Here is a 25,147-nt window from a genome sequence, read left to right as displayed (position 1 = left end):
CAGTTTTAAGTAAAGCAGTAGTTTCAGCAAATGCCATGCCTTCAGGGCAGCTTATCCACTCTGAATACGGAGGAGACACATGCTTCTGCCTCCCTCTGCTAAGGGGGAGTGAGAAAATGGCACTCTTGAGTCTAACACCAGCCTTTGTGTGCCCGCTCTGCCTCCTTGCCCTCCTGTCTGCTTAAAATCTTCGATTCCTGTTTCCCCACTGTCCTTTTAGGCAGACGGAGAATCGGATCCTTAGCTGCTTCATCAGCACCATCCATCCGACTGGCAGGGGCCGGGGAAGGGCTGCTGGAGGCGCAGGTGCAGCCGGGGAAGCCCCGCACCGAGGGTCCCAGCGCTGCCGTCCGGCTTAGCCCCCGTTGCTGCAGGCTGGTCTCCCTGGCCGGTCCGGCCGTGTACCTCTGGGTTCTGTGGATGCTCCTCAGAGGAAGAGGAAAGGCAGGAGCGTCGCCTGCTTGGTAGGAAGGGAGCCACAGGACACCGAGAGCCAGGAATAGCTCATACAGCCTCAAAATTGAATGAGGTTTGGGGTGAAGCTCAGGGTTTTTTTTCCCTAGAAGAATTCTGAGGATTTGGAGAAATGATAAAAGGAGAGCTGTGGAATTACTTTCCCATGTTTGGACCCTGTGTTGTACTGGCATTTATGTGCATGGTGTTGCTGTAATATAGTCAGTGCAGCTTTTTCATTGATGACCTTTTCTGTAACGTTAACCACGATATTGTGCGCATGCAATATTGCGAAGAAAAAGAGGAGGCAAGGATGCCAGTCTAAGTACTATATAGGATTTGCAGGTACAATAACGATGGGTGCAAATGCAGAACCAGAAGATAGGCAATTTTCTGTAGAAAAGTTGCGTGATACTAAAAAAAAAAATCTAGCTTGCTCAATAACGTACTTTGTTGCTGTCATTTATTTTTGTAGGGTTCCTTTCTCAAGTAGATGGTTATTGCTCTTCTGTAGATTTACCAACGCCATGACTTTCCTCCATATTGAACAGTTTAACAATTTAGGGCTAACTTGTTGTATCTGTACATTTAATAACTTTCTGATGTAAGAAGGACTAGTCACGCATGGCATTAAGGTGCTGCTAATTGTGAATGGAGGCATTTACATTCTGAATCCTAGTGAATTATATTACGTGTGTTGCACTGTTTTTACTTCATTCCCAGGTTGATTTTTATAACCAAGTATAGTCTGTAACATTTACTTTCCCAGAATGAAATAAATCCTACACAGGGGATTGACATCACTTTTGTTCCTCTTGTGTCTTTTACATAGTGTTTAAATTTCAAGTGGTCTTATAGGTTTCATACAAATTCTCCAGGGAAAGTAGAGTCCACTTAATATTTTAACTCTTTATATCGTAGAGCTTTGTAAATCAGGGGGCTATTACAGGCCAGCATGCGAAACACACAGGTATCTTTACCTAATGTGCAGGTGAACCCATCTTGGGATGAAAGTCTATTAGGTCCAAGAAGAATACTGTATTTAACTGAAACGTAGTTAGAATTATATAGATTAGAGTTTAAATCTTTTAAAATTCCGTTGAGGACAGCATAGTTGATAACGCTGCTTTATCTCAGCTGAGAGCTAGGCCACCTCCCAGCGTGCGGTGGGACCCGGGAGGACGTCCTCCACCCCGAAGTCCTCCTTCCTGTGTTGTCCAGCCCAGTGGTGCTTTGCACGGACAGACCGAGGGGGCTGCGAACACAAACATACCGCAGCAACATTAAGGTAGTAAAGCATGCAATTTTACATGAGATATGCTGGGTTTTGCTATCCATTCTGCGTCCAAAGCCTTGAATGGGCCAGAAGCCACACAAAACTAGGGAAGACGCCACATGTTAGAGATCTTTGTCAACAGTCAGTCCTAAAACAAAATACTGGCTTAAATATTCAGAGGATTAATGGGTACGATTTGGTGAAGCAAATTTCTGCAAGTCTTGCAGGTCTCTTTCTTTCCCCTTCATTGAGGAAAGGCCTTCGTTATTGTCAGTTTGGCTAACTAATTCGCAGGCTGCAGTGTCAGTACACAAACACATAATCTAATCCAAAGATATAACTATTAAAATTGATTTGTGAACTATTTGGGTTGTGTTTTAAAACGTGCAGTGTGCGCCTAGCTTTGATCTTCAGGGGAAGCACTCAAAACAAAAAAAAAAAAATACATTGCCTTAGAAGAAGAAGCCATAGTTTGCCTTAGGTCTTACAGTAGACCCCTGGCAGTGGAAGACTGAACTTCTCCTGTCATTTATTTACTTGCGTGGCAAACAGGTTGCCAGTTGATAAGCGTTTTGCACACACGTATTTTTGGAAGAGTTTCAGCTGTATCTGATCAATATATGCTGGTCCCTACTGCACAGCCTACCCTGGTGGGCAGCGGTACCAAAGTGGTGGTGAGTGGCCGGGCTCTGCCTGAGCAGCTGTTGTGAATGGAGGGGCCGAGTTCCCCTGCGGACATGGCAGTGTGTAGATAGGAGATGATTGGTAGGGTTTGGTGCTGCTTTACAAGTGCGTGTGGATTTTCAACGCAGAAGTAGACTTCTTTTTTTAACAGAACTGTAGATAATACAGCACTTGCAGCCTTCTGTGGCAGAGAGATGCGAGATTGTCACCTCTTGAAACAACCAGATTTGTTTTGTGAACGTTGTGCCGGTGGATTGTTCTCCTGCATCGTCCTTGGAAAAGAAGTTATTTCAGTGTACTATGAAAAGTGATGTTTGTAGACTTGCTGACTTACATAAAATAGAACATTTTATTTTATACACGAAAAGCGTTCTCATTCAAAAGAGGCTGGAGCTATTCCATTCTACTGGAAAAGGAGTATTTTCTCAGGAAATGGAAGATAAACCAATCTGATACTTCGATTACTACACAAAACACAATGCTTGTTTCCAATGGGAAAAAAGTAATAACATTTATAACCAGCTCTCTAGTAGCCTACAGTAGCACCGTTGCATTATCAACAGCTGGCTTTTTCTCTAGCTTAAATCTGTATTCGTCTGCGTACCCAGGTCTCTGTCACAGCTGCATGTTTCACAGTTGCACCTTCCCCTGCGGAGGGCAGGGCAGTCTGTACGGAAAGCGTCCAGCCAGATGGGAGGGCAGGGTCCTTGCTCTCTTTGCTGCTTTTATGCCTTGTGCGCGATGCTCGCGTTTGTTTAACGTCCCCAGCGTTGCTCACTTTGTGTTAGGTTTTCTGTGCTCGAGACTAAAACCGAGCTATGCTGGATTACAGTGTGCTACGGGTATCGCATAATAAACTCTCTCCTTTTTTTAGGCCCGAACTGCTTTGCAGAAACCATTGTCATTCCAGCAGGCCGGGAGGTGAAAACTGATGAATGCACTATATGTCACTGTACTTACGAAGAAGGCACTTGGAGAATTGAACGGCAAGCTATGTGCACTAGACATGAATGCAAACAAATATAGGAAATCTACAAATCTAAGTACTTTTCGTGGTTTTTATAAAATATCTCACAGCAGTGAGCACCCTAGATGACCCAGGGAAATCTGAATGAGAAGATTCTGGTGAGGAGCAAAGAATAAAATATTGATATTTTGTTTTTCAAAGTAACATAATACTGCAAGGGAAAGAAGTGCATATATTTAAAACGTTTGGACATAAGAATACCTGTCTTAATAAATGTGTTATTTTCACAGTGAGTACACTAAAATACACTCTATAAAATATTCTATGTATTTCTATAATACCATTATAGAGCTTAAAAATAAATGTTTTATATAGACAATACAGATTAAAGTACTGTATCATTGCCTGTCCTGTTGTATACATGCACCATGGCTAAAACATTACATTTCTGTTCTAGTTTCACCATGTGAGGGTTTTCTTGGGTTTTTTTTTTTGTTTGGTGGGTTGTTTTTTTTTTGCTTATTTTCAGTTTAGTGGGCCAGGAAAGAGCCAGCACATGACAAAATGTTGACGTTCTCACTTTTGAAAAAAATGGAGTAGAATATGCTTTCAGAGAACATGCGCTCATTTATGAATATTGCTGTAGTGTAGAGGTGGGTCAGCTCCTTCTCTTAGTTCCACTGGTGCATATCTACTGGTCCACAGCCAAGACAGCTTGGAGCAGTGGGCAATACGAAATGGGTCTCTCATAGCTGTTGTTATAAAAATTTAATCGGACAAAATCAATTCTTAATATTCAGTTCAGACATAACACATTTCAGCAGGACAAATTCCTCTGTGACGTAAACAATATCGCATCGTCCAGCTGGTGGAAATGATGGTAAGTAACCACATGGCATCGTTAATGTAACGCATAATGGACGTGGAGAAGTGCGGCTTGGAAGGGCTAGAGCAGCCAAACAAGCCTCCACTGATGTGGCTCCATGTTGTTAATCCGTGGGTAGGAGAGCTGGTTAGTAGCTGCACCATTCCCTAGACCCTGCTCTTGCCACCTTGCTGGTGCTGGGTCAACTTTTTGATCCTTTCTGCCAGTCTGTACAGGGTCTGTCACACTCTGTGTTGAGGAGAAAGGTTTTGAACCAGCTCTTCGAATCCATCAAAGGATTTCTAGCACAGAAGCTGACCCTGACTGCATGAGGGATGAATCGCATCTCCCTGCTTCAGCCACCAACAGCCTTTGCTTAGATTCATTTTGGTTTTAGTTTAGTTTATCACCAACTCCTACATTACGTCTGCTTTGAATACCCGTTAAGGCAACAGATCAAGAAGACACTTAAACATGGGCTTACCTTTAAGCTTTTGCTAGAGGGAAGACTTAATGAATCAATATGTAGAGCCAGAAGACTATCGCTTAAATTCTCACCTACCCTTTCAGTACTTACTCCTGTGGTGGAACCTGGTTACCAGGTTACATCCATACGAAGTATGATTTTCTGGTACTTCTGAAGACCATGGGACTTCTGCCAGTGCCTTCAGTGGATCCCAGTAATCACCTCACATCTGTATTTTGAGCATGTGTCTGGCTGTTGCTGGGCGTTATTTTCCCCAGTGATGGTATGGGAGAGGAAGAGGAGTGACAGAATCAGAAATTGAAGAACCGCCTCTTGCACAGACAGTCCTGTGGCAAAGTCATGCACAGTATTAGTCTAGTCACAAGAAGAACCCGAGAGGGGAAGACAGATTATTGGATTGAAATGGTTTTAAATCACACAAAAATCAAGTGAATAAGAACTTTCTCTGAAGTGGATGTGCACGTATGTAAACATTGTACTGGAAATGCTGTTCTCCGGTAGCTGGAATTCCTAGCAGGGATACAGGATATATTGCACCTGGGTTGTCACTCAGTCTGCTGGTAGCGGTGGAGGGTGACACAGAGTACAGATTATTTTTTTTCTTGGAAGAGGGGAAGAAGTGTTTCATGTCTCGTTTGTACCAAAACCATAAGTACAGTTCCAGATACAAACATAAACACTTGATTTTGCCATTTTATAAAAAGAGTGCCTCATTCATTGTATACCTCTCATTAACACAGTGAGACGTTGTGTATTTGGCAGTAAAGGAGGTCTGATTGGCTAAAAACTGTATTATTTTAAGTATACCTATCCATTTCATCAGATTCACTAGTCATATGACAGAAAGCTAGCTCCTGAATCTGTAGGACCCGTGCCTCATGGCTATGTAGGCTTCTGCTTACTGAAATCAAGTATCTGCACAGCTCTGGGAAAGTGCCATGAGTGCCAGTGGCCTTCCATGCACGTCCCTGCCAGCCGAGTGGAAGTACCCACGCAGGAAGCGGCTGTGCGACAGGGGTAAGAGCAGCGAAGGTGGACTTGCAACTCAGTGTGGTGTTGCCTTTCCAAATAGACTGCTGCGTGTCGCTTTAAGAGACACACGTGTTTTCAGTGAAATTATGAGAGACTCAGAATTTGTGTCTTTCAATGGATGGCCATAATGTTTAAGTTTTTGGAAATCTCACTTAGGACTAGCCACCCTTTGCTTCTCCTTCACTGGAGGTTCTCGTTAAGCCTTATACTGTTTCCCAGGGCTTGAATTTCTGTTCTTTTGGAAAGTTCTGTCTTTATTGAAGTAGTGAGTGCAAAGTTAGAGGATATTTTAGTGTGTGTTTCTAGTGTAGCTTTTATAAATATTTTCTATTGCACTTTTTTTCCAAAATCTTCCGGCTTTCAGTCCTGGTACCAACATATTAATGTCATCTTTACTGAAGTAATAGGTTTGTCCTTTCCCATTTCATATGGAATTTCCTGGGCAAATTCATCTTGACACCCAGCTCTGTGGGTGGTTTCTTAAAGAGATCACATTTCGAGATAGAATTATCTTCCTTTTTGAGAAATAAACTTCAAGTTTTTCGAGATTTTTTTTTTTTTTTTAATGTAGCGAGGTAGAAGTCATAACGAGCTTTGGACCTTCTTCTGAGATGACTGGCCACGTCCATTTTGGCCTGTAGTATTACCACATGAGAGCTCTTTGGTTATCCCTGAGATGGGGAAGTGGGCTGAGGGACCCTTCTTGGGCAGATCTCATCAGCCCTGCCCAGTTGTGGAACCGCAGTTGGCACACAGCGTGTTGCGGGTTAACCCTGGTAGGCAGCTAAGCACCACACAGCCGCTCACTTACTCCCCCACCGCCCACCCCCAGGCGGGCAGGGGAAAAGAAAGGAAGAGTAAAAGCAAGAAAACTCATGGGTCGAGATGAAAATAATTTAATAAGCGGAGAAGTGGAAGAAAAAAGAAAAAACAAAACAAAAGAAGTGATGCAATGGCAATCACTCACCACCTCCCGTGGGCAGACCGGCGGACAGCCAGTTCCCAAGCAAAGGATAGCTAACCTTACCTAAACGTCGCTCCTCTCCATTTTGCTGCTGAGCAGGACGTTACATGGCGTGGAATATCTCTTTGGTTAGTTCGGGTCCCTTCGGCTGGGGCTGCACGGCTAGAAGGCGCGTCCGCTGGGTGGTGGATAGGGGATCCCTCTCTGGAGGGTGCACCGGATAAAATTGAAGAAGGTGCCGCGAACCAACACAGCCTAAGGGAAGGCCACCCTGACAGAAAAACCACTGGCCCTCCAAGTCATGGGGGTTGGGCAGGAGGCCAACTACCTCCTCCCGGAAAAAAAAAAAAAAAAAAGTTGCAGAAACGACGAGCATCAACTGGGAGATGGAGAAAATCAGTAATGAAGTGAGGAGGAGGAGATGGAACTGGATCGGTCATGTCTTGAGGAAAAAACCAACAGAAGACTGCGCTGTGGCCCTTGGGACTCCAGAGCACGCAGCCGCAGACCGATCGAAGTGGAAGAACGATGTTCGCGCCTTGTGTGCCTCCTGGCACTGAGAGAATTCAGATTCAGATTCAGATAGTTCGGGTCGCCTGCCTGGTTGCGTCCCCTCCCAAGCTCTCACGCGCCTCCGCTCTACTCACTGGGCGTGAGTGAGAAACAGAGAAGACCTTGACGCCGTGCACAGGCTGTTCAGCAACAGCCAAAATACTGCTGTGTTATCAGCATTGTTTTGGTCACAAATCTAAACCAGGGCACCATACCGCCTGCTACGAAGAATAACTCCGTCCCGGCCAGATGCAGTACGGGGTGGTACCGTCGGCAACCCCAGCACGGAGGCAAACACACCGAAAGACCCTGAGAGGCAAACTCCAGCAGGTGACCGCACCAAGCAGCGTGTGGGCCTTCGGCCGCGGAGCCGAGATTTGCAGCCTGCCGCGTAATGTTCCTTCGCACAGACAGAGGCTTAAAACAGAAACCTTCCTTTCTCTTTATAGGAGTGGCAAATGAAAATGTGAAAATTAAAAGATTTAAAGTTAAAATTTAGCCATTGTGGAATGAAGTTGGAAACCATTCACCTTTAAAATAATTTAATCTCTAAGCAAAAAAAGTAGAATTGCCGTGGTGGCCACATGTAGTTATCTAAATGTTATGATTTGGTCATGTAATACACCTGTTCATATTTAACCTTAAAAAATAAGAGAAGAGCCACCTGCATCATTACCAGCGAAGCAAACTCCAGAGAATATAGGCTTCTCTGCTGAAGCCTAGGTACTCAGCTGTTTTTTGCTTCAGTGCAAACAGTATTACGCACCCTGCATATGAGGAGTTCTCCAGCTTTGCAGGTGGGTTGTGTCTATAAAAGCTGTATTTCTGGACACGCTGATAGCTCATGAATAATTTTGTATTTTAAAGTCTGTTGCTTGGATAATGAATATTCTTCTCAGATGTTCTTACATAGCTGCATTGGCATGAATATGAGATTTCTGCTTCTACTTCACTTGCTTCTGCTTATTTCCCAGTTGAAATCAAGACAAATTCATTCTTTGTTTGGCCTCGTCCATTTTTGTAGGAGTGCACTGTACATGAATTTGGCTTCAAACCTGTGTAAGTAGGTGCCTGAAGAGATGATATTCTAGATGGTTTCAGGTAATTATAAAATTGCACAGTTAGTATGCAGTAGGATTCTTTATACTATTCATTTAAACCACAAAAACGGAAGTGCTGGTATTCCCGTAAATACTTATGCGAGATTTAAAATTAAAAAGGGGAAAAAGAGGAAAGATATGAGATATGAGACAGAGGAGCTGAGCGTTACGATAGGAATGTTCAAAAAAAGAAAAACATGGCTACAGTGTCATAAGGGTATGTCATAGGGAGATTTTCAAAGAATATCATAAGAAAAGTAAATGAGAAATGTATTTGGGCACAAATTGAAATACAGGAAATATTCTAGTTGGAGATGAAAAAAAAAAAATAAATCATACAGTAAAGGTGGTTGAATCCTGGAGGACGTTGCCCAGAGATGTCATGGAGTCTCCATCCTTGAGGATGATCAAAACCCGACTGGACGTGGCCCTGGGCAGCCTGCTGTATCTGAACCTGCATTCAGCAAGGTATTGGAGTAGATGATCTCCAGAGGTGTAAAATTGAAAGCCATTGAAATGACATTGAATTAAAGTCTTTAGTACAAATAAGAAAGAAAAAGATACGATAAAAGGTTCCCTCACTTTGGAAAACAATCTCTTCTGTTCTCATATGGTGTAATATAAACTATACTGTCATGATGGTAAAGTATTTGATGTTACTTTTGATGGTAACTTTAATATCTAAACTATGATAGCTCCATAATCTGTAGGAGGCTTTGAAAGGCACGTATTATCTAAGAATCTAATGCAATCCAACTAAATGCTCCATTTATTCCCCTTATCAGGCAATGAATTTTCTTCACAGCTTGTGTTACCATGGGTTTTCTGTCTGCAAAAATACACCTTCTACCCTGTGTTCCTGCTGCATTAAAAACAAAACACAAACTGGGGAGACAGCATTGAACTGAGTATCACAGACTATTTTTCTGGCTATCCAAGAATTCAAATTTTTCATCACTTTTTGATAAAAGTAAGTACTACTTCAGAAAGTTTATAACTTGTTCAGTTTTGAGAAGACAGCCATTCCTTCCCAGAATCCTTTTTCCTCTTAAAAAATACTTATGCTCAACCACACTGAAAATGTAAATTTTCAGTCTGTTGAAATGACACATTAAACAGCTCACACAGCAGAGAAAAACCAAACACGACCCAGTATGTTTTTTCAATTGCTCATATATAATGTGTCTCATTCATTCTATACGCTTTTAAAACAAACACAGGAAAACTCCAAACTTGTATGTCAATGATCGGTTACAGAGGAGTCAAAAGGTTTTACTGTTTACCTGTTGAGGCTATGTGGAAATACTGATGTGGAATATTAATTAGTCAGTGACAGGAAAGCAGTGACACAATTAGCGGCACAAAAGCTGATGTTTAAAAACAATCAACTCCCAGCTTATCAGAAATACTTGTTACGTTGTTCATGTTAGGTTCATTTGGGGCTATTAGCTAATAGTAATGCTATTTCTGTAACACTTAACAGTTTCCTGCTTTTAAAAAGATGACTGCTTTTAAGAAATATACAGCATAATTAAAGCTATTGTTGAAAAGAACAGGCAGACTATAGGAATGGAATAGCAAGTTAGTCTGGTTGAATATGTATAATCTGTCGATTTTAAGTGTTGAGTTTGCCACTTACATTCATCGGTAATCTTGTCAATTTAGTAGAACTCAAGAAGTTAGCCTGCTTCATGTTTCTGCAGCAAAACGGGAAAAATATCACATAAAACAGTAAGCACTCCAGTTCCAGCAGGATACAGAGCACTGCTGCAGATTTTGAACAAACTGCAGGACCATCTGCAAAAGTGGAGTGTGCCGAGTGCTTCTGTGTGCGCAGATTTTACCTCGTGGCAAAGAGGTGAATTTATGAAAAATGGTGAAAATAGGAATGCAAATATCAGTTCACACACAATGCGGAAAAATAGCAAACACATAGCAGATGTAACATGAGGAAATGAAAGCAAGTTTAAAATGTAGTTATTTTGAGGAATAGATAGACAAGGAAAACTTTTTTCCGTGGTTTTATATGCAAAGGAATTTCTTTCTTCTAGCTCCAGCCATACCAGAGAATAAACCTAAAATATTTTAGCAATGAGAGATGTATATTTGTGTATATACAGCATGTATGCATTGACAAATGAGAATTCTTTTCTTGGTTAAGCCAGCATAAACCAAGAGTAATTCAGAAGCCCAGGTTAATACTGTTAACTGAGATCAGGATTTCTTCCACAGATTGCACCTATAATAAAGAATCTGTACTTGACTGCAATCAGTGAATGAGAGAGAACTTTCACAAATACTCGTGTAAAGTGTTCATGGCAGGCAGAATTAAAGACAAACCTTTATAACCACTTTTAATTTACTTTTTCCACTAAGCCTTAAAGGGCGTGCAAACTTTGTGAATTGAAGTGAATTTCACCTACCAGGAGAACCAACAAACATTGTTTCTATACTCTGCTAAAATCTATAAACTCTGTATTATTTATTAAAAACTTTGCAATTTGCATGGGGTATGATCTGCAAATACAAAACAAATAGGATTTTAAACAGGATTCTGTTACTGAATACCAACTTAAATAAGGCTGTTCATGAATGACAAGGAATGCATTGAGCCAACCACTTAGTAATTCTCAACAGTCTTACAAAAGTAAAGAAGATGAGTGTCATAAAAAGTACCGTGGTATTTTATGTTACTGTTTGTTTTCTTCAGGTAAGAGCAAAAGTGTTATGCTCAGCGTGATATCTTTAAAGGTGGAACAGATGACTGACCCACATGGAATTTTACATTCTTTGGGAAGAAGTTACCAACCGGTCAGTAATGATATTATAATTCATCTTGAAAGAAAGTTTTTAGGATGTTTTTGGATTTGAGGCTACATTGCAACATTCACGACCTTTCAGTGCTGGATGTACACCATGAGCTGTTCACTACAATCCTCTTAACCGACGACGGATGGAATGGACAGGTAGATGAAAACTACAATATAGACTCCTTTCACCAGTTCGTGTCGAGAGGAGCTGAGGTCTATCAGCAAAGGATTAAGTATGCAAAATACCTCTACTTTTGTGTTTTCTTCTTGCGATTTAGTTGGTTGTCTCTATTGGTATTAACCTAGCAGATATTCTAAAGACCTTAAAAATGAAGTAGTCTTAAGTGGTATGACCTAAAACATTTTACCGATATGCTGATGAATCATTAGTTCTTAAAAACAAGTGTATTCTATTGATGTAACCAAAACAATCTGCACACATTTTAAAAATATTTATTAATATTACCACGTTAAAATACGTAAGAGCTATTGCAAGAGTGCAGATCCCTCAGCCGTTAGCACTTTGTTGCTCCATATATCAAACTTCTGTCACACCGAAGACAGTGAATTCCATTACTAGGATTGTATGATCCTGGGCTGCATACAACTATGGACAAAAAAAACAAGGGAAAAATGTGGAATTTAAGTGATATTAATAAAAAGTATTTTAAAATGCATCTTTATATGTTTGAAAAAAGATCAGATTTTTTCCAGCATTCTGCCAGTTGATGCTGAAAAAATTGTATATATTTTATACATCATCTATTTATTACACCGTATTTTTGTCTTCATCACTTTTCCCTCCATCTGCTTACAGCGAATATGTCCATCAATTACATGTTAATATGGCCTATATCCAATAATGTTTTAAATAAACTGCTATAGCTGCTTGTGTAAGTAATAGAAGACGAAATAAAGCTGAAATCTAAGCTCAGATAATTATTAAGAAATAGTGCAAAAACAATGCATCAGCCAAAAATCAGTGTATGATGCAGAACAAGTGTTCTGAATGAAACATTTTTTTCGTGTTGGATCACATTATGCCATTTGATGAAGTCTGTACAGTCATCTGCAGAATGACTTCATCACAAAAGACTAACTCAGCATTATGCTTTTGGCAGAAAAAAGCAGAATTTGAGCTATTTGGTTATGACTATCCTGAATCATACTTCAGTGTGGCAATGGTAGCCTTTCTTTAAGGTAGATCTTTAATTAACAGCATTAGCATTCAGTATGCAAAGGTAATTAAGACCTTCCTTTGGCAGAGTCGGCGCTTACCTGGTTATTGGGTTTTGCCTGGCTTAGTAATGACTTCTTACTCACTACTGCACAAACCTTCAGCAGGATTTTCAGTATTTGGGTTGGTTTATCTTCGTTGGTTGAGGCTGGCAGGATTCACTTGATCCCCAGTGGCTGTTATTAGCTTGCCTAGCATTTTTTGCCACTGCTATTGACTGAAGAGGGTTTTAGAGGTCTTATGAAATGTAAGAGAGAAAGGAGCCCTCTGCAGATGATGTCAAAACCTTGCCTTTTTTTGTACATTAGTATGGGCAGACCAAGAAGAGAAAAAGAAAGCTTTACAAATACATGTAACTAAAGGCATTTTCCAACCTTTCTGTTTGGAAAATCAATCATCTTGTGTACCAGAGGAATAATTCTACTCCTTTTATTGACAATTATAGGCACACTTCTAGTAAATCCTTCAGAATTTTCAGTTTATTTAATTGGAGCAAGGTAGACTTCTCTTACAATGGGATAAAAAGTTTATTTCTCAGAAGCATCATCTGTTTGCTATCTAGCATAAAGCATGAAAAAGAGAAAGGAATCTGAAGTAGGGACCTGTAGCTTATTTAGCCAGCTGCTGGAAAGTTTCTTTAATTGGTAAACTTCACTTGTTTCAATCTTTTCACTAATGGAAAACTCCTATTGGTATACCTTCACTTCGAAAGTATAAACATCTTAGCAAAATACTCTGTCTTTACAGAGTATTTTACATACTTGCCACTTCACACCTCACAAACTGAAATGCACACAACGTCTTAATTTGTTCTTTTATCCTATAAGCTAACTAGTATTTTGTGCTCTCTTCTGATTTTTAGGACTATTTCAATATTCTGTTGAATAATGTATTTCCTTTTGAACTTTCAAGTTACTATGTTTCAGTAATATAAATAATCACCATACTGTGAGAAAGAACTGAAGAAAACCAAATTAGAACTGACTATTCAGTATCTAGTCTACTAAAAATACCACAGAAATCAAGCTCTGCAGAATAATAATACAGGACAAAAAATATTTCATAAAGCTAGTACAGGGTATGATTATCAAATTGTATCTCCAGAGAAGCCCTAAGAAACATAGGATATTTTGTACTGTATTAATCTCACAGCTGCATCTGATTAAAAAAAAAAAAAAGGCAAAAAAAAAGATTTATGAAGCAGAAAAATTCTATTTAAAAATTTTGATGACATGAAAGTGACTCAGTTGTCTATGTAAACTAAAATTTAAAGGTGGATCATACCTCATGTAGCTGTTACCAAAATATTTAATTAACTTATTCTGGAATAATGTGCTTTATTTAACATAAAAGAGGGCTTTAAAAGCAGGAAAACTTTAAAATTAAGATAAAATCATACTAAATAATTTCTAAGATGTTTGTACTCATCAATTCTGTTTATTCAAGACTGCTTTACAGAGGCAGAAGACTAAATGGAATTATTAATCAGCAGTAACTCCATGTCTTTAAGTCATTGCCTCTACAAAATCACTTGGTAAAGGGTTCTGCCTGAGAACCCTGGTTCTGGTTCTGGTGCCTGATGAACAAAATTTTTATATTTTTTACCACCAGTGTTTTCTGCCAAAAAGATTTCTCTAAATATAGATACATCACACAGTGACTAATCAGGTTAACATGTTTAATTGACTAATTCAGAAAGAGATTTAGATTAGAAAATGGGAGTAGATGAGACAATAGCTCAATATTTAACGCAATTTTAATATAAAAGCAGAGGGGAAAAAAACAAGTGAGGATATAGTATGATAGAAAAGAACGTGAGACTGAAGCACGGGGAAGAAAATGAATGCAAGTTCTAATGCAGGAGATTTAGATTGGTAGGTGATGCGGTAAGTGAAAGGGTTATGCTTAGTGCACAAATTGTGTGATGGCAGTGTGAAATAAATGATGCGTTGTTCACAGAGCACTGCACAACAGCATGGAGGAACCAGAACTACTAGAACACTACGTGAAACTAGATATTCTAAAAATAATAGAGGAAAGAGAACAGGTGTAAGTGAACATCCAGCTATTTTGCTGTATGTAAAAATAGAGTAGGTTTGCTTATGAAACCTGCAGAAGATATGCATAGGGTTTTTTTATTTCTCCATGTTCTTGGGCTTACTCCATAACCTTTTACATTCTGTCATATGCTTATCAAGACCTGGAGACGAGAAACAGTTGCACTATTCAAAGGTTAATGTATTTAAATTAGAAAGTCTGAGTAACATGTGTTTCCATGTTCCAAACTAGAACTGGCCCATGAAGGAGTAACACAGATGATTGATAATCTGAGGTTTGCAGTGTATCTATCTGCAGTGATACCCTATGGCTGGTGCTAATTTATGGCTGGTAAGAAATGTATTATAAATTTTTCAGAAAAGGAAAAAAGAATCCAAGAAACCACAGAACAGCTGATCAGACTTATATACTATGTAAAGATTTCATGAATGACCGCTGACACACATGCAGGTAAGCGGAAAGTAATAAAATTTGATGGTTTACAATAAAGATCAACACGTAATTAATTTGAAAGAACCTGATATGACAGCACATACAAATGTAATAAACTACAGAAGAATACAATTAGAATGAAATTTAAAAAAGAGTACTGAATGATGCTTAAAAGGGAAATAAGAATTGGAGAGAAATTGCTCAAGGGATTGCTCATGAGCTTGCTCTTAGACAGACTTTACTAAATATTTCCACTAACAAGATTATCAGAAAAAGTCCCAACGAACTATGCTGAGAACGAAACTGGGAGAAACTGTAAATAAGGACAAGATTTAAATAGGCAGGAAGAAACAAAAGAATGAGAAAGGCCTGTATATTTGTTTAATTAAAGAGGACTGTGAGCACAATCAGTCACAATGAAAAGGGGAAGCGTGGTACTGTTACATCATTTGAGAGAGAGGTTCTTAGGACCAAAAGAAAAGCACTAAAGATGTAAAAGGCACTGGTAAGAGCTCATCTGAAATACCATGTTGAATTCTAGTCACCCCTGTGCAAGAATATTAAACTCAAAATAGGGCATGTGAGATACAGGTTTGCTGAATGCAAACTCTTACAAAAGCAGATGGAAAGTAGTTGTCTTGTTCTGATGACAAAATAGGAGACAAAAAAAATCTGCTTAAGCTAAAGGGCATTCTCCCTATCAGGGCAATGAGTATGAACTTTCCATGAATTAATTTAGATTGAAAGCTTGATCTTCCAACTACAAAACAAGAGCAGCTAAAGAGACCAAAACTTCCAGATAGTTCTAAAATGGACCTTACAACTGTTCTAACTGGATTACAGGACCTGGTTCATGCAACTACAAGGGAAATTATTGGATAACCCAAGAAGTTGAACTCTGCTGTACTTCCATGGAAGTGTGTTTATCAAAATGTTTCTGTGAGTAAGTGCATGTTTCGGAAAAAGCTCCTCCACTAACAAAGATACAGGGAAAATATTTTATTTTCTATTTAAGTAACAGATCTAGGGATTTTAGCAAATTCAACTAATTCTCCCATGTTAGCATGGTCTCCTGAGAACTACTGCATGAAGTTTGAGGTACTGAAAACAAATGTAGAGAACCTATAGTGGACAGTAATCAGGGTGAACAGAGGTCTATCAAACACGACCAAAAAGACTGAACTTGAGGTGGTTTAGTTCAATGAAGACAGTATCAGAAAAAGAAAATGGTCAGACTCTTCTAGGATATACAAAAGCTGTTTCAGAGATGAAAGTTAACAGAATCGTTTCCAGATTTACTGAGACAGAACAAGAAGTAACAGGTATAAACTACATCACGGGAAATTACGTTAAGTATCTTAGAAAAAAGCTTTCCAATGGTCAGGATATGCAGGACTGTTATATTTCCTTGGGAATCTATGTAGTCTTCTGAGGTTTTAAAGATTATGCAGGACACATCTGTCAGGAATAACTGGAGCTCCTATCTTGCCTTGAGGTAGAATGATAAGCAGAGGACCCTTTCAGTTTTACTGCCTATGACACGGTGTTTTGGATTCTGGGAAAGGAAACTGCTAATTTTACCGAGAGGTCAACTAAGGAAAAGTGTATGTTTAAGCATGCTGACAGAATGACATCCTCAACTACAGGAAGCAGTAATCAGTCAAGTTTCAGGGCTGACTGTTTCAGATTCTTAGGTACCTCAGATGTGAAAGCTTGCCCCTGTATCTGCCAAAGAGGTGCCTGTTATGATCCCAGCTGAACAGAGATCAGCTTCTTGGGTTGACACTGGTGTACGGCTGTGTAGTGTTTCTGTCTAGTGCAGGACGTAAAGGAGCACGGCATCTAAGAAAATAGCATTAATTTTTACTACTTATGTTAAACAGCCACCAGAGCTAAGATGAAAGTTGTGTTTTGAAGAAAAAAGGAATACAAATTAGTTTAGAATGGAGTAAGATATTCTGGGGAAAAGCCCAAAACAAAACTGCAGTCTGTACAAAATAAATCATCCTAAAGAAGACATGCTTTTCTAAACTTGATTTTCACATACCTTTCCTTGAAATCATGTGCAACAATATGCTGTATTACAATAAATGTAATAAATTTTATATTTATGTGTATCCCTTCCAGATATTTGTCACTTTTTGCTGGAAGACATGGACCAAAAAATTTAAGTTCCCTCTGATGAAGACAACAAATTGGAAAAAAGGATCACATATGGAAACATTTTGCATGCCCTGCAATTTTAGAGTTGTCTCTATTTTCTTCCATATTCTTATTATTTCTTTTCAAAGTGTATTCCATTCTGTAAACTGTCGTTCAATATGTAATCCAGTGTTTTCTTTCACCATTGCTAGGTCTGTAGGGAATCATCTCTGTCAAAAGCTTGACTACAGATTTATTCTCTATGTGTCTTGTCTTCCATTGTTCCCTTGAGACTTCAGGCTCAATATTTGGGAATCATATGAATAACCTTTTCTTGGGCGAAATGTAATCTGCCAAAGCCACTCTTTAAAACACCGATCCACTCCTTAGCATCTAAAGGAGGGTAATGTCACTAATTTTAATATTACAAAAATAAAATTACCAGAATTCATTCTCCCCCTTTCCTTATTCTTCCAGATGGATCACAAATTTTTACAAATTTAACTTTATTTTCAAAGCTATACAGAGTGATTATTTTATCTATTATTCTTACTTTACTCAGCTCTGGAATGTAGCATTTAAGTTTGTAATTAGATGAAAGCATTGCATTATTATGCCCCCTTTTATAAATTTAAGAACAAAAATAATTGTCTTGTTTGTCTCACCGTAAAACAGCACTTGAAACATACCTCATCAGATTACAGATTTTCTATGCTAATTCCAGAAAACCCCACTGCTATCTAGAGGTCTGAATTTAATCTGCTTGATTTTAATTTAAATCAGTCCATAGAAATTGTGGGTCTGGATTAAAGTCTAAATCAACAAGGTCTTAAGAAAGTTCTACCCAAGTACTAACCTGATCTAGTGCTGGTTACCTTGACAGACCTGGCAGGATCACAACCCAAAACAGTATGGCATAACAATTTTATAAAGTTAAATAGCAAAGTGCTGAGTTCAATCAGAGCAAAAAACATTGTAACAGATTTAATACTTTGTACGATAAATGAATTTGTCACTTACCACAACACTCGGACAGTCTGGATGTATTAGAGCATTCATTGCATACCCTGGATAGCAGCGATCAACCCGTACCATTTGCAGAGTACCTTCAATGTAGTATATTTCAGGCAACGGTTCAGAACTTTTCCTGCTAACTTCCACTTGTTGCTTAAAAAATGTCTCTATAAGGTGTTTTGCCTAAATTAAAACAAATAATATTTTTTCAGACTCTTTGATGGAAAGAGGTCAGAATACAAGAAAAGACAAAAGAATGTGAGTATGAGCTAGGATTAAGGTTTAAAGGATGTACCACTAAATCTTTCGATTATAGCTGAATGGAAACAGCAGGACAGTCTGATATTCTTGGATATCACAGAACCACAGAATCACAGAATGGTTTGGGCTGGAAGGGACATCTTGAGATCATCTACTCCAACCCCCCTGCTAAAGCAGGGTCACCACATTGCACAGGATCATGTCCAGGTGGGTTTTGAATATCTCCAGAGAAGCAGACTTTACAGCCTCTCTGGGCAGCCTGTTCCAGTGCTCTGTCACCCTCAAAGTAAAGAAGTTTTTTCTCATATTCAGATGGAACTTCCTGTGTTTCAGGTTGTGCCCGTTGCCCCTTATCCTTTCGCTGGGCACCACTGAAAAGAGTCTGGCCCCATCCTCCTGACACCTGCCCTTAAGATATTTGTAAGCGTTGATAAGATCCCCTCTCAGTCTCCTCTTCTCCAGGCTAAACAGACCCAGCTTTCTCAGCCTTTTCTCATGAGAGATGCTCTAGTCCCCTAATCACCTTCATAGCCCTCTGTTGGACTCTCTCCAGTAGTTCCTTGTCTATCTTGAACTGGGGAGCCCGGAACTAGACACAGTACTCCAGATGTGGCCTCACCAGGGCAGAGTAGAGGGGGAGGATAACCTCCCTTGAAGTGCTGGCCGCACTATTCCTGATGCACCCCAGGATACTACTGGCCTGATTGACCACGAGGGCACATTGCTGGCTCATGGTTAACTTGTCCACCAGGACTCACAGGTCCTTTCCGCAGAGCTGCTTTCCAGCAGGTCGACCCCTAACCTGTACTGGTGCATGGGGTTATTCCTCCCTAGGTGCAAGACCCTACACTTGCCTTTGTTGAACTTCATTAGGTTCCTCTCTGCCCAACTCTCTAGCCTGTCCAGGTCTCACTGAATGGCAGCACAGCCTTCTGGTGTATCAGCCACTCCTCCCAGTTTTGTATCATCAGCAAACTTGCTCTGTCCCTTCATCCAGGCCACTGATGAACAAGTGGAACAAGACCAGACCCAGTACTGACCCCTGGGGAACACCGCTAGCTACAGGCCTCCAACTAGACTCTGTGCTGCTGATCACAACCCTCTGAGCTCTGCCATTCAGCCACTTCTCAATCCATCTCACTATCCGCTCACGTAACCCACATTTCCTGAGCTAACCTATGAGGATGTTATGGGAGACAGTGTCAAAAGCCTTGCTGAAGTCAAGGTAGACAACATGCACTGCTCTCCCCTCATCTACCCAGCCAGTCATGCCATTATAGAAGGCTATGAGATTGGTCAAGCATGATTTCCCCTTGGTGAATTCATGTTGATTACTCCTGATAACCTTTTCCTCCACATGCTTAGAGATGACATCCAGAATGAGCTGTTCCATCACCTTTCCAGGCATGGTGGTGAGGCTGACTGGCCTGTAGTTTCCTGGGTCTACCTTCTTGCCCTTTTTGAAGATTGGACTGACACTGGCTTTCCTGCAGCCCTCAGGCACCCCTCCTGTTCTCCATGACCTTTCAAAGATGATGGAGAGTGGCTTAGCAATAACATCTGCCAGCTCCCTCAGCACTCATGGGTGCATCCCATCGGGGACCATGAATTTGTGCGTGTCCAGTTTGCCTAAATGATCTCTAACCTGATCCTCCTCGACCAAGGGAAAGTCTTCCTTTCTCAGACTTTCTCTCCTGCCTGGGACTCCTGAGGGCTGGCCTTAGCAGTAAAGACTGAAGCAAAGTTAATATTCAGTAACTCTATCTTTTCTGTACCCTCCATCACCAGGGCACCCAGCTCATTTAGCAGTAGGCCCACATTTTCCCTAGTCTTCCTTTTGCTACTGATGTACTTGAAGAAGCCCTTCTTGTTGTCCTTGACATCTCTTGCGAGATTTAATTCCAAGTGGACCTTAGCCTTCCTCACCGCATCCCTGCATACTCTGACAACATTCCCATATTCCTCCCAAGGGGCCTGTCCCCTTTTCCACATTCCATAACGTTCCTTCTTCCATTTGAGTTTTTCCAGAAGCTCCTTGCTCATCCATGCAGGTCTCCTGCCCCTTTGCTTGATGTTGATTGCATCGATCTTGAGCTTGGAGGAAGTGATGCTCGAATATTAACCAGCTCTCTTGGACCCCTCAACCTTCCAGAGCCCTAACCCAGGGGCTTCCTCCAAGTAGGTCCTTGAAGAGGCCAAAATTAGCTCTCTTGAAGTCCAGGGTTGTAATCCTACTTATTGCCCTGCTTCCTCCACACAGGATCTTGAACTCCACCATCTCATGGTCACTGCAGCCAAGGCTGCCCTCAGCCTTCACATCCCCAACCAGTCCTTCTTTGTTTGTTAGTACAAGGTCCAGCAGCACACCTCTCCTCGTTGGCTCCTCCACCACCTGTGTCAAAAAGTTATCATCGATGCTCTGCAGGAACCTCCAGGACTGCGTGTGCCTAGCTGTGTTGTCTTTCCAGCAGATATCAGGGCGGTTGAAGTCCCCCATGAGAACCAGGGCCTGTCATCATGAGGCTACTTTCAGCTGTCTGTAGAAGGCCTCATCAACTTTCTCTTCCTGATCAGGTAGCCTGTAGTAAACACCCACAACAGTGTCACCCACATGTTGGTTTTAATTTAGATAAACCTTGATCAATTAATGTAATGTCTTTGAAAGTGTTCAGGTTTATACAAATAGAACTTTAAAAGGTAATCCTTGGCAATTTTGCCAACATTAGACATCTGTAGCCCAACATCAATAGACTTGCAGCTTTACCATCTACATAGGTGCTATTATTTAGGTCCACTTACATTTCAGACATACTTTCCATCTTTATTAGCTATTTCTGTTCAATTAAAAAAAAAAAGCCAAAGGTCTCCTGAAGCTAAGTTAAGTAAGGGGATTATTATCATTATTATTATATCAATCAAATATAATCACAGAAGACTAATTCCCTTACTCAGAAAGGTTTGCACCGATATAATCCTAGATAGGAAAAACATTCTTTTCAATCAGTGCAGAACCAGTAGCACAGAACCACAGAAACGATAGGATACAAGGGAGCTCTATTCCATTGCATCTACTCCATCTCCCTAGCCAAAGGCAATGCTTATTTTTAAAAATCTTTTATTTTCTCTGGAATTTTGGACCATTTTTTATGAAGTGTCTTCCACTGGAATATTAAAGAATTTAAGTCATAGTAGTTAAAATTAAAAATGTGACTTCTAACTGGCTAAAATATATAAAATATGTAACAAAAAATAGACCCATTAGCAATATGACAAAGTCTAACAGTAAAAAGTATCAATGCTTCATATCCAGACAGTGCTTCATTTGCATACAGGGATTAATTATATATACATAAAAGCTAAAAAGAAAAAGCAAAAAAAACCCCTTTAATAGGCTTGCAAGGTTCAGTATGCACACAAATTGGCAAAACCAGATTTATTCATGCTCTCTTAATTTGATCCTCTTGTCTGTATGAAAAGATGAACTTTGATCATGAGCTTTCCCCACAAATTTAGGGGTTTTTTCAGTGGACAAGATGGAAGCTGCTTAATGAGTACAATGTTATTTTAGACTCTCTCAGCCCTCTGCTGTAATCCCGAAGCATGATTTGCATGCCTGCTATTTCTTGGTATTCTTCCTGTACTTCCCTTCCCCTTTCTCCTTTCCCCTTCAAGAACCTCTGAATTAGCAGTTAACCTAGTAAGCAAGACTCTGGCTTCTGGTTCTCTACTGTAAAAGCCAAACGCCTTCAAGCAGCTAAAATTCTGCCAGATCAATAATAAAATCACTTTGAAGTGACGGAAAGGCACTACCATTACAAAACAGCCTGTTTGGTATTTATAAGATAGGACATGTTCAAAGTTTCCCCATTGTCTTGCCACTTTTCATACTCTTAATGTACTGTCTTTAATATAGACTGATAGTGAGATCTGCCTTATCTATAATGGCAACAGAATATTAGCAATTTTACCTGATATAGAAATTTTATATCTACTAAAACATTTGTATGAATTTATTAATTTACTAAGCAAAGTATGTTTCATTTTTTATGTTTTATACTTTATTGTGAGAGTAGCTTATTATGTTAGTTGCCTTTTTATTCCATCTACTGTACCTCGTTTAGTCTATGAGATGCATCACAAGCAGTTTGCTGATATAGCCTGTTGCGTTTTTCTCTAAGGAAGCAACTGTAAAAAAACACAATCTGTTTATAGAAGAACAAAGTCAATGAAATCAACGTTGGTTTTTTTTTACTGGTTTAAGATCCTAGTCAGTTCTGATGCAAGTATTTAGGACTTTCTACCATATTTCAGATATCTAACTTGCAATGTTTTAAAGAAATCACAGAGCTTATCCTCTTATAGATATTACATGTGTATGTCTAATTTTTGGTATACTTAAATATTTTATTTTATATATTAATTATATTAATCAATTATATTAATTAATAATATATATTAATATATTATTAAACTGTCATTTATTTGTAAATTTTAATGGCAAGGAAATGTGTAATTCTGGACTCTTCCCAGATTTATAAATATCTGAATCCTTTCTAAAGAAATAAGCGACTCCCTCTCTAATTACCTGCCTGCCTTGTGGTTTTATGAAGACTCAGGTTTTAAAACAGTCATCCAGGAGCTCTAACAGTTCAAACTTCTGACTGTTTCTGCAATGGACTAAAGTTTTCTCTCAAGAACAATCAATCAGGGCAATATCTAGTGCTTTTAAAGATTTTCCCTGCTCCCCACCCTGTAGAAACACATCAGTTCCTGAGCCTCACCCGCTCAACCCTTTACATTTTCGTAGGAATGCCTATGATGCATAGAACCAAAGGAAGACTTCAAATACGGACAGAAGAAAAAACGTAGTTACGTTTTAGTAATCTATTTGCATGGGTCCACATTCCTTTTCAACTGACTAGTAGTAACACGTTATGATGAAGGCCTGGGAAATAGTTAACTAAGCTGCTGGACTGCTCTCCAGAACTGACATTACAGTAAGCTTCCATATTAAGAATGAAATTATCTGTTAACATGTGAATTGAACTCCTTATATTATAAGCTTTACCTACCTCTGTCATGGAAGTAATTCTGAAACACCAAATGCTACTTAGAAATCAAAAAGTACTTTCTAAGGCTTCAAGCTACTTAAGAACGTGTAGTTTACCACTGGGTCGTATCAAAGTTTACATCCACCTAAATCTCTAACTGGAGAATTTCTCCGCCTAGTGCTCAAATATTCTATAAAGCCTGCACATCAGCTAAATCTCATTTATGTAGTTTCAATAACCTTAGAATTAACCTTAACTAACTATGCTATCAGTAATGAGACTCTTCAGATATGTCAGTGCGATCCACTACAAATACAATTTTCAGAGAAATACAACTGACTAATAGTTTCATTGGGTTTATAAGCAATTATATTTAATTTTCAAGAAAATTAAAATTGGAAAGTGGAAAGTGGAAAATTAAGCATAATTGGTATACTTTGTTCAGAAGGGGTTCTTTTCAAATTGCATTTCTTGATACATAGTGACTAATATAATATATGAAAACAATGGCCTTTTTAGAGCTGAAATAATTAGAAACAGTAAATTCAAAAAAATATTGCAGATGGTCTTACGTGCATCCATCTCAACAATTATAAAATCCATCTCCTCAGGTTTTAGATATTTCTTAATAACAGAAAGGACTTCAAGTGAACTGAACATATATTGGGACTGTTTTACAGGTTCCTTCAGACCTCACTCACAGCATAAAGGAGCTGAGACTTTCTTTTCATATGATTTCAGCATTAAGAAGGAATATTCTGAGAACAAGACTCAAGAAAAAAAAATCTCCTTTGGATTGACATGACATTGAGATTTCTGACTTTGCAAACAGAGAAGGACTTCTGGGTGATGTGACATCTGGAGGCCGTCATGGGCATAGCAATCATGAAATGATAAAGAGTTTTCGATTCTTGGAGCAGTAAGGAGTGGAGTCAGCAGAACTGCTACCTTGGACTTGTGGAGGGCAGGCTTTGGCACGTTTAGGAGCCTGGTTGACAGAGTCCCTTGGGAGGCAGTCCTGAAGGGCAAAGGAATCCAGGAAGGCTGGACATTCTTCAAGAAGGAAATCTTAAAGGCGCAGGATCAGGCCATCCCCATGTGCCAAAAGATGAGCAGGCAGGGAAGAAGACCGGCCTGGCTGACCAGAGAGCTTTGGCTGGAACTCAGGAAAAAAACGAGAGTTTACGACCTTTGGAAGAAGGGTCAGGCCACTCAGGAGGACTACAAGGATGTTGTGAGGTTATGCAGGGAGAGGATTAGAAGGACCAAAGCCCAACTGGAACTTAATCTGGCTACTGCCATAAAAGACAACAAACAAATGTTTCTATAAATACATGAGCAACAAAAGGAAGGCTAAGGAGAACCTCCATCCTTTATTGGATGTGGGGGGAAACATGGTGACAGAGGACAAGGAAAAGGCTGAGGTACCTCATGCCGCCTTTGCCTCAGTCTTTATAATAGTCACACCAGTTGTTCTGAGGGTACCCAGCCCCCTGAGCTGGAGGACAGGGACGGGGAGCAGAATGAAGCCCCATAATCCAAGCGGAAATGGTTAGCCACCTGCTACACCGCTTAGACCCACACAAGTCTATGGGGCCAGATGGGATCCACCCAAGGGTACTGAGGGAGCTGGCAGAAGTGCTCACCAAGCCACTTCCCATCCCTTATCAGCTGTCCTGGCTAACCGGGGAGGTCCCAGTTGGCTGGAGGTTGGCAAATGTGACGCCCATCGACAAGAAGGGCCAGAGGAGGATCCGGGGAA

General features: G+C 39.9%; 2 protein-coding genes across 2 annotated transcripts in view; one reads left to right on the top strand and one right to left on the bottom strand.

Annotated features, from left to right (window-relative positions):
• VWC2 (von Willebrand factor C domain containing 2) overlaps positions 1–3,439 on the top strand; it is a gene marked incomplete at both ends in the record, with an annotated part of 61,105 nt that extends 57,666 nt beyond the window's left edge. The window contains one exon of the mRNA XM_082307371.1: positions 3,288–3,439. Within this exon, the coding sequence (XP_082163497.1) occupies positions 3,288–3,439 (152 nt within the window). The remainder of the gene's footprint in view (positions 1–3,287) is intronic.
• An 8,266-nt stretch (positions 3,440–11,705) lies between these two features.
• Positions 11,706–25,147, bottom strand: part of ZPBP (zona pellucida binding protein) — a gene marked incomplete at both ends in the record, with an annotated part of 32,164 nt that continues 18,722 nt past the window's right edge. Inside the window, 3 exon segments of the mRNA XM_082329163.1 lie at positions 11,706–11,797; positions 18,080–18,088; positions 18,091–18,256. Coding sequence (XP_082185289.1) covers positions 11,706–11,797; positions 18,080–18,088; positions 18,091–18,256 — 267 coding nt within the window.

This window comes from Platalea leucorodia (genome assembly GCF_965183815.1).
Source record: "Platalea leucorodia genome assembly, chromosome: 1".
NCBI lineage: Eukaryota > Metazoa > Chordata > Aves > Pelecaniformes > Threskiornithidae > Platalea > Platalea leucorodia.
The sequence above is the reverse complement of the archived record's forward strand: the minus strand, read 5'-3'. Positions and strand labels throughout refer to the sequence as shown.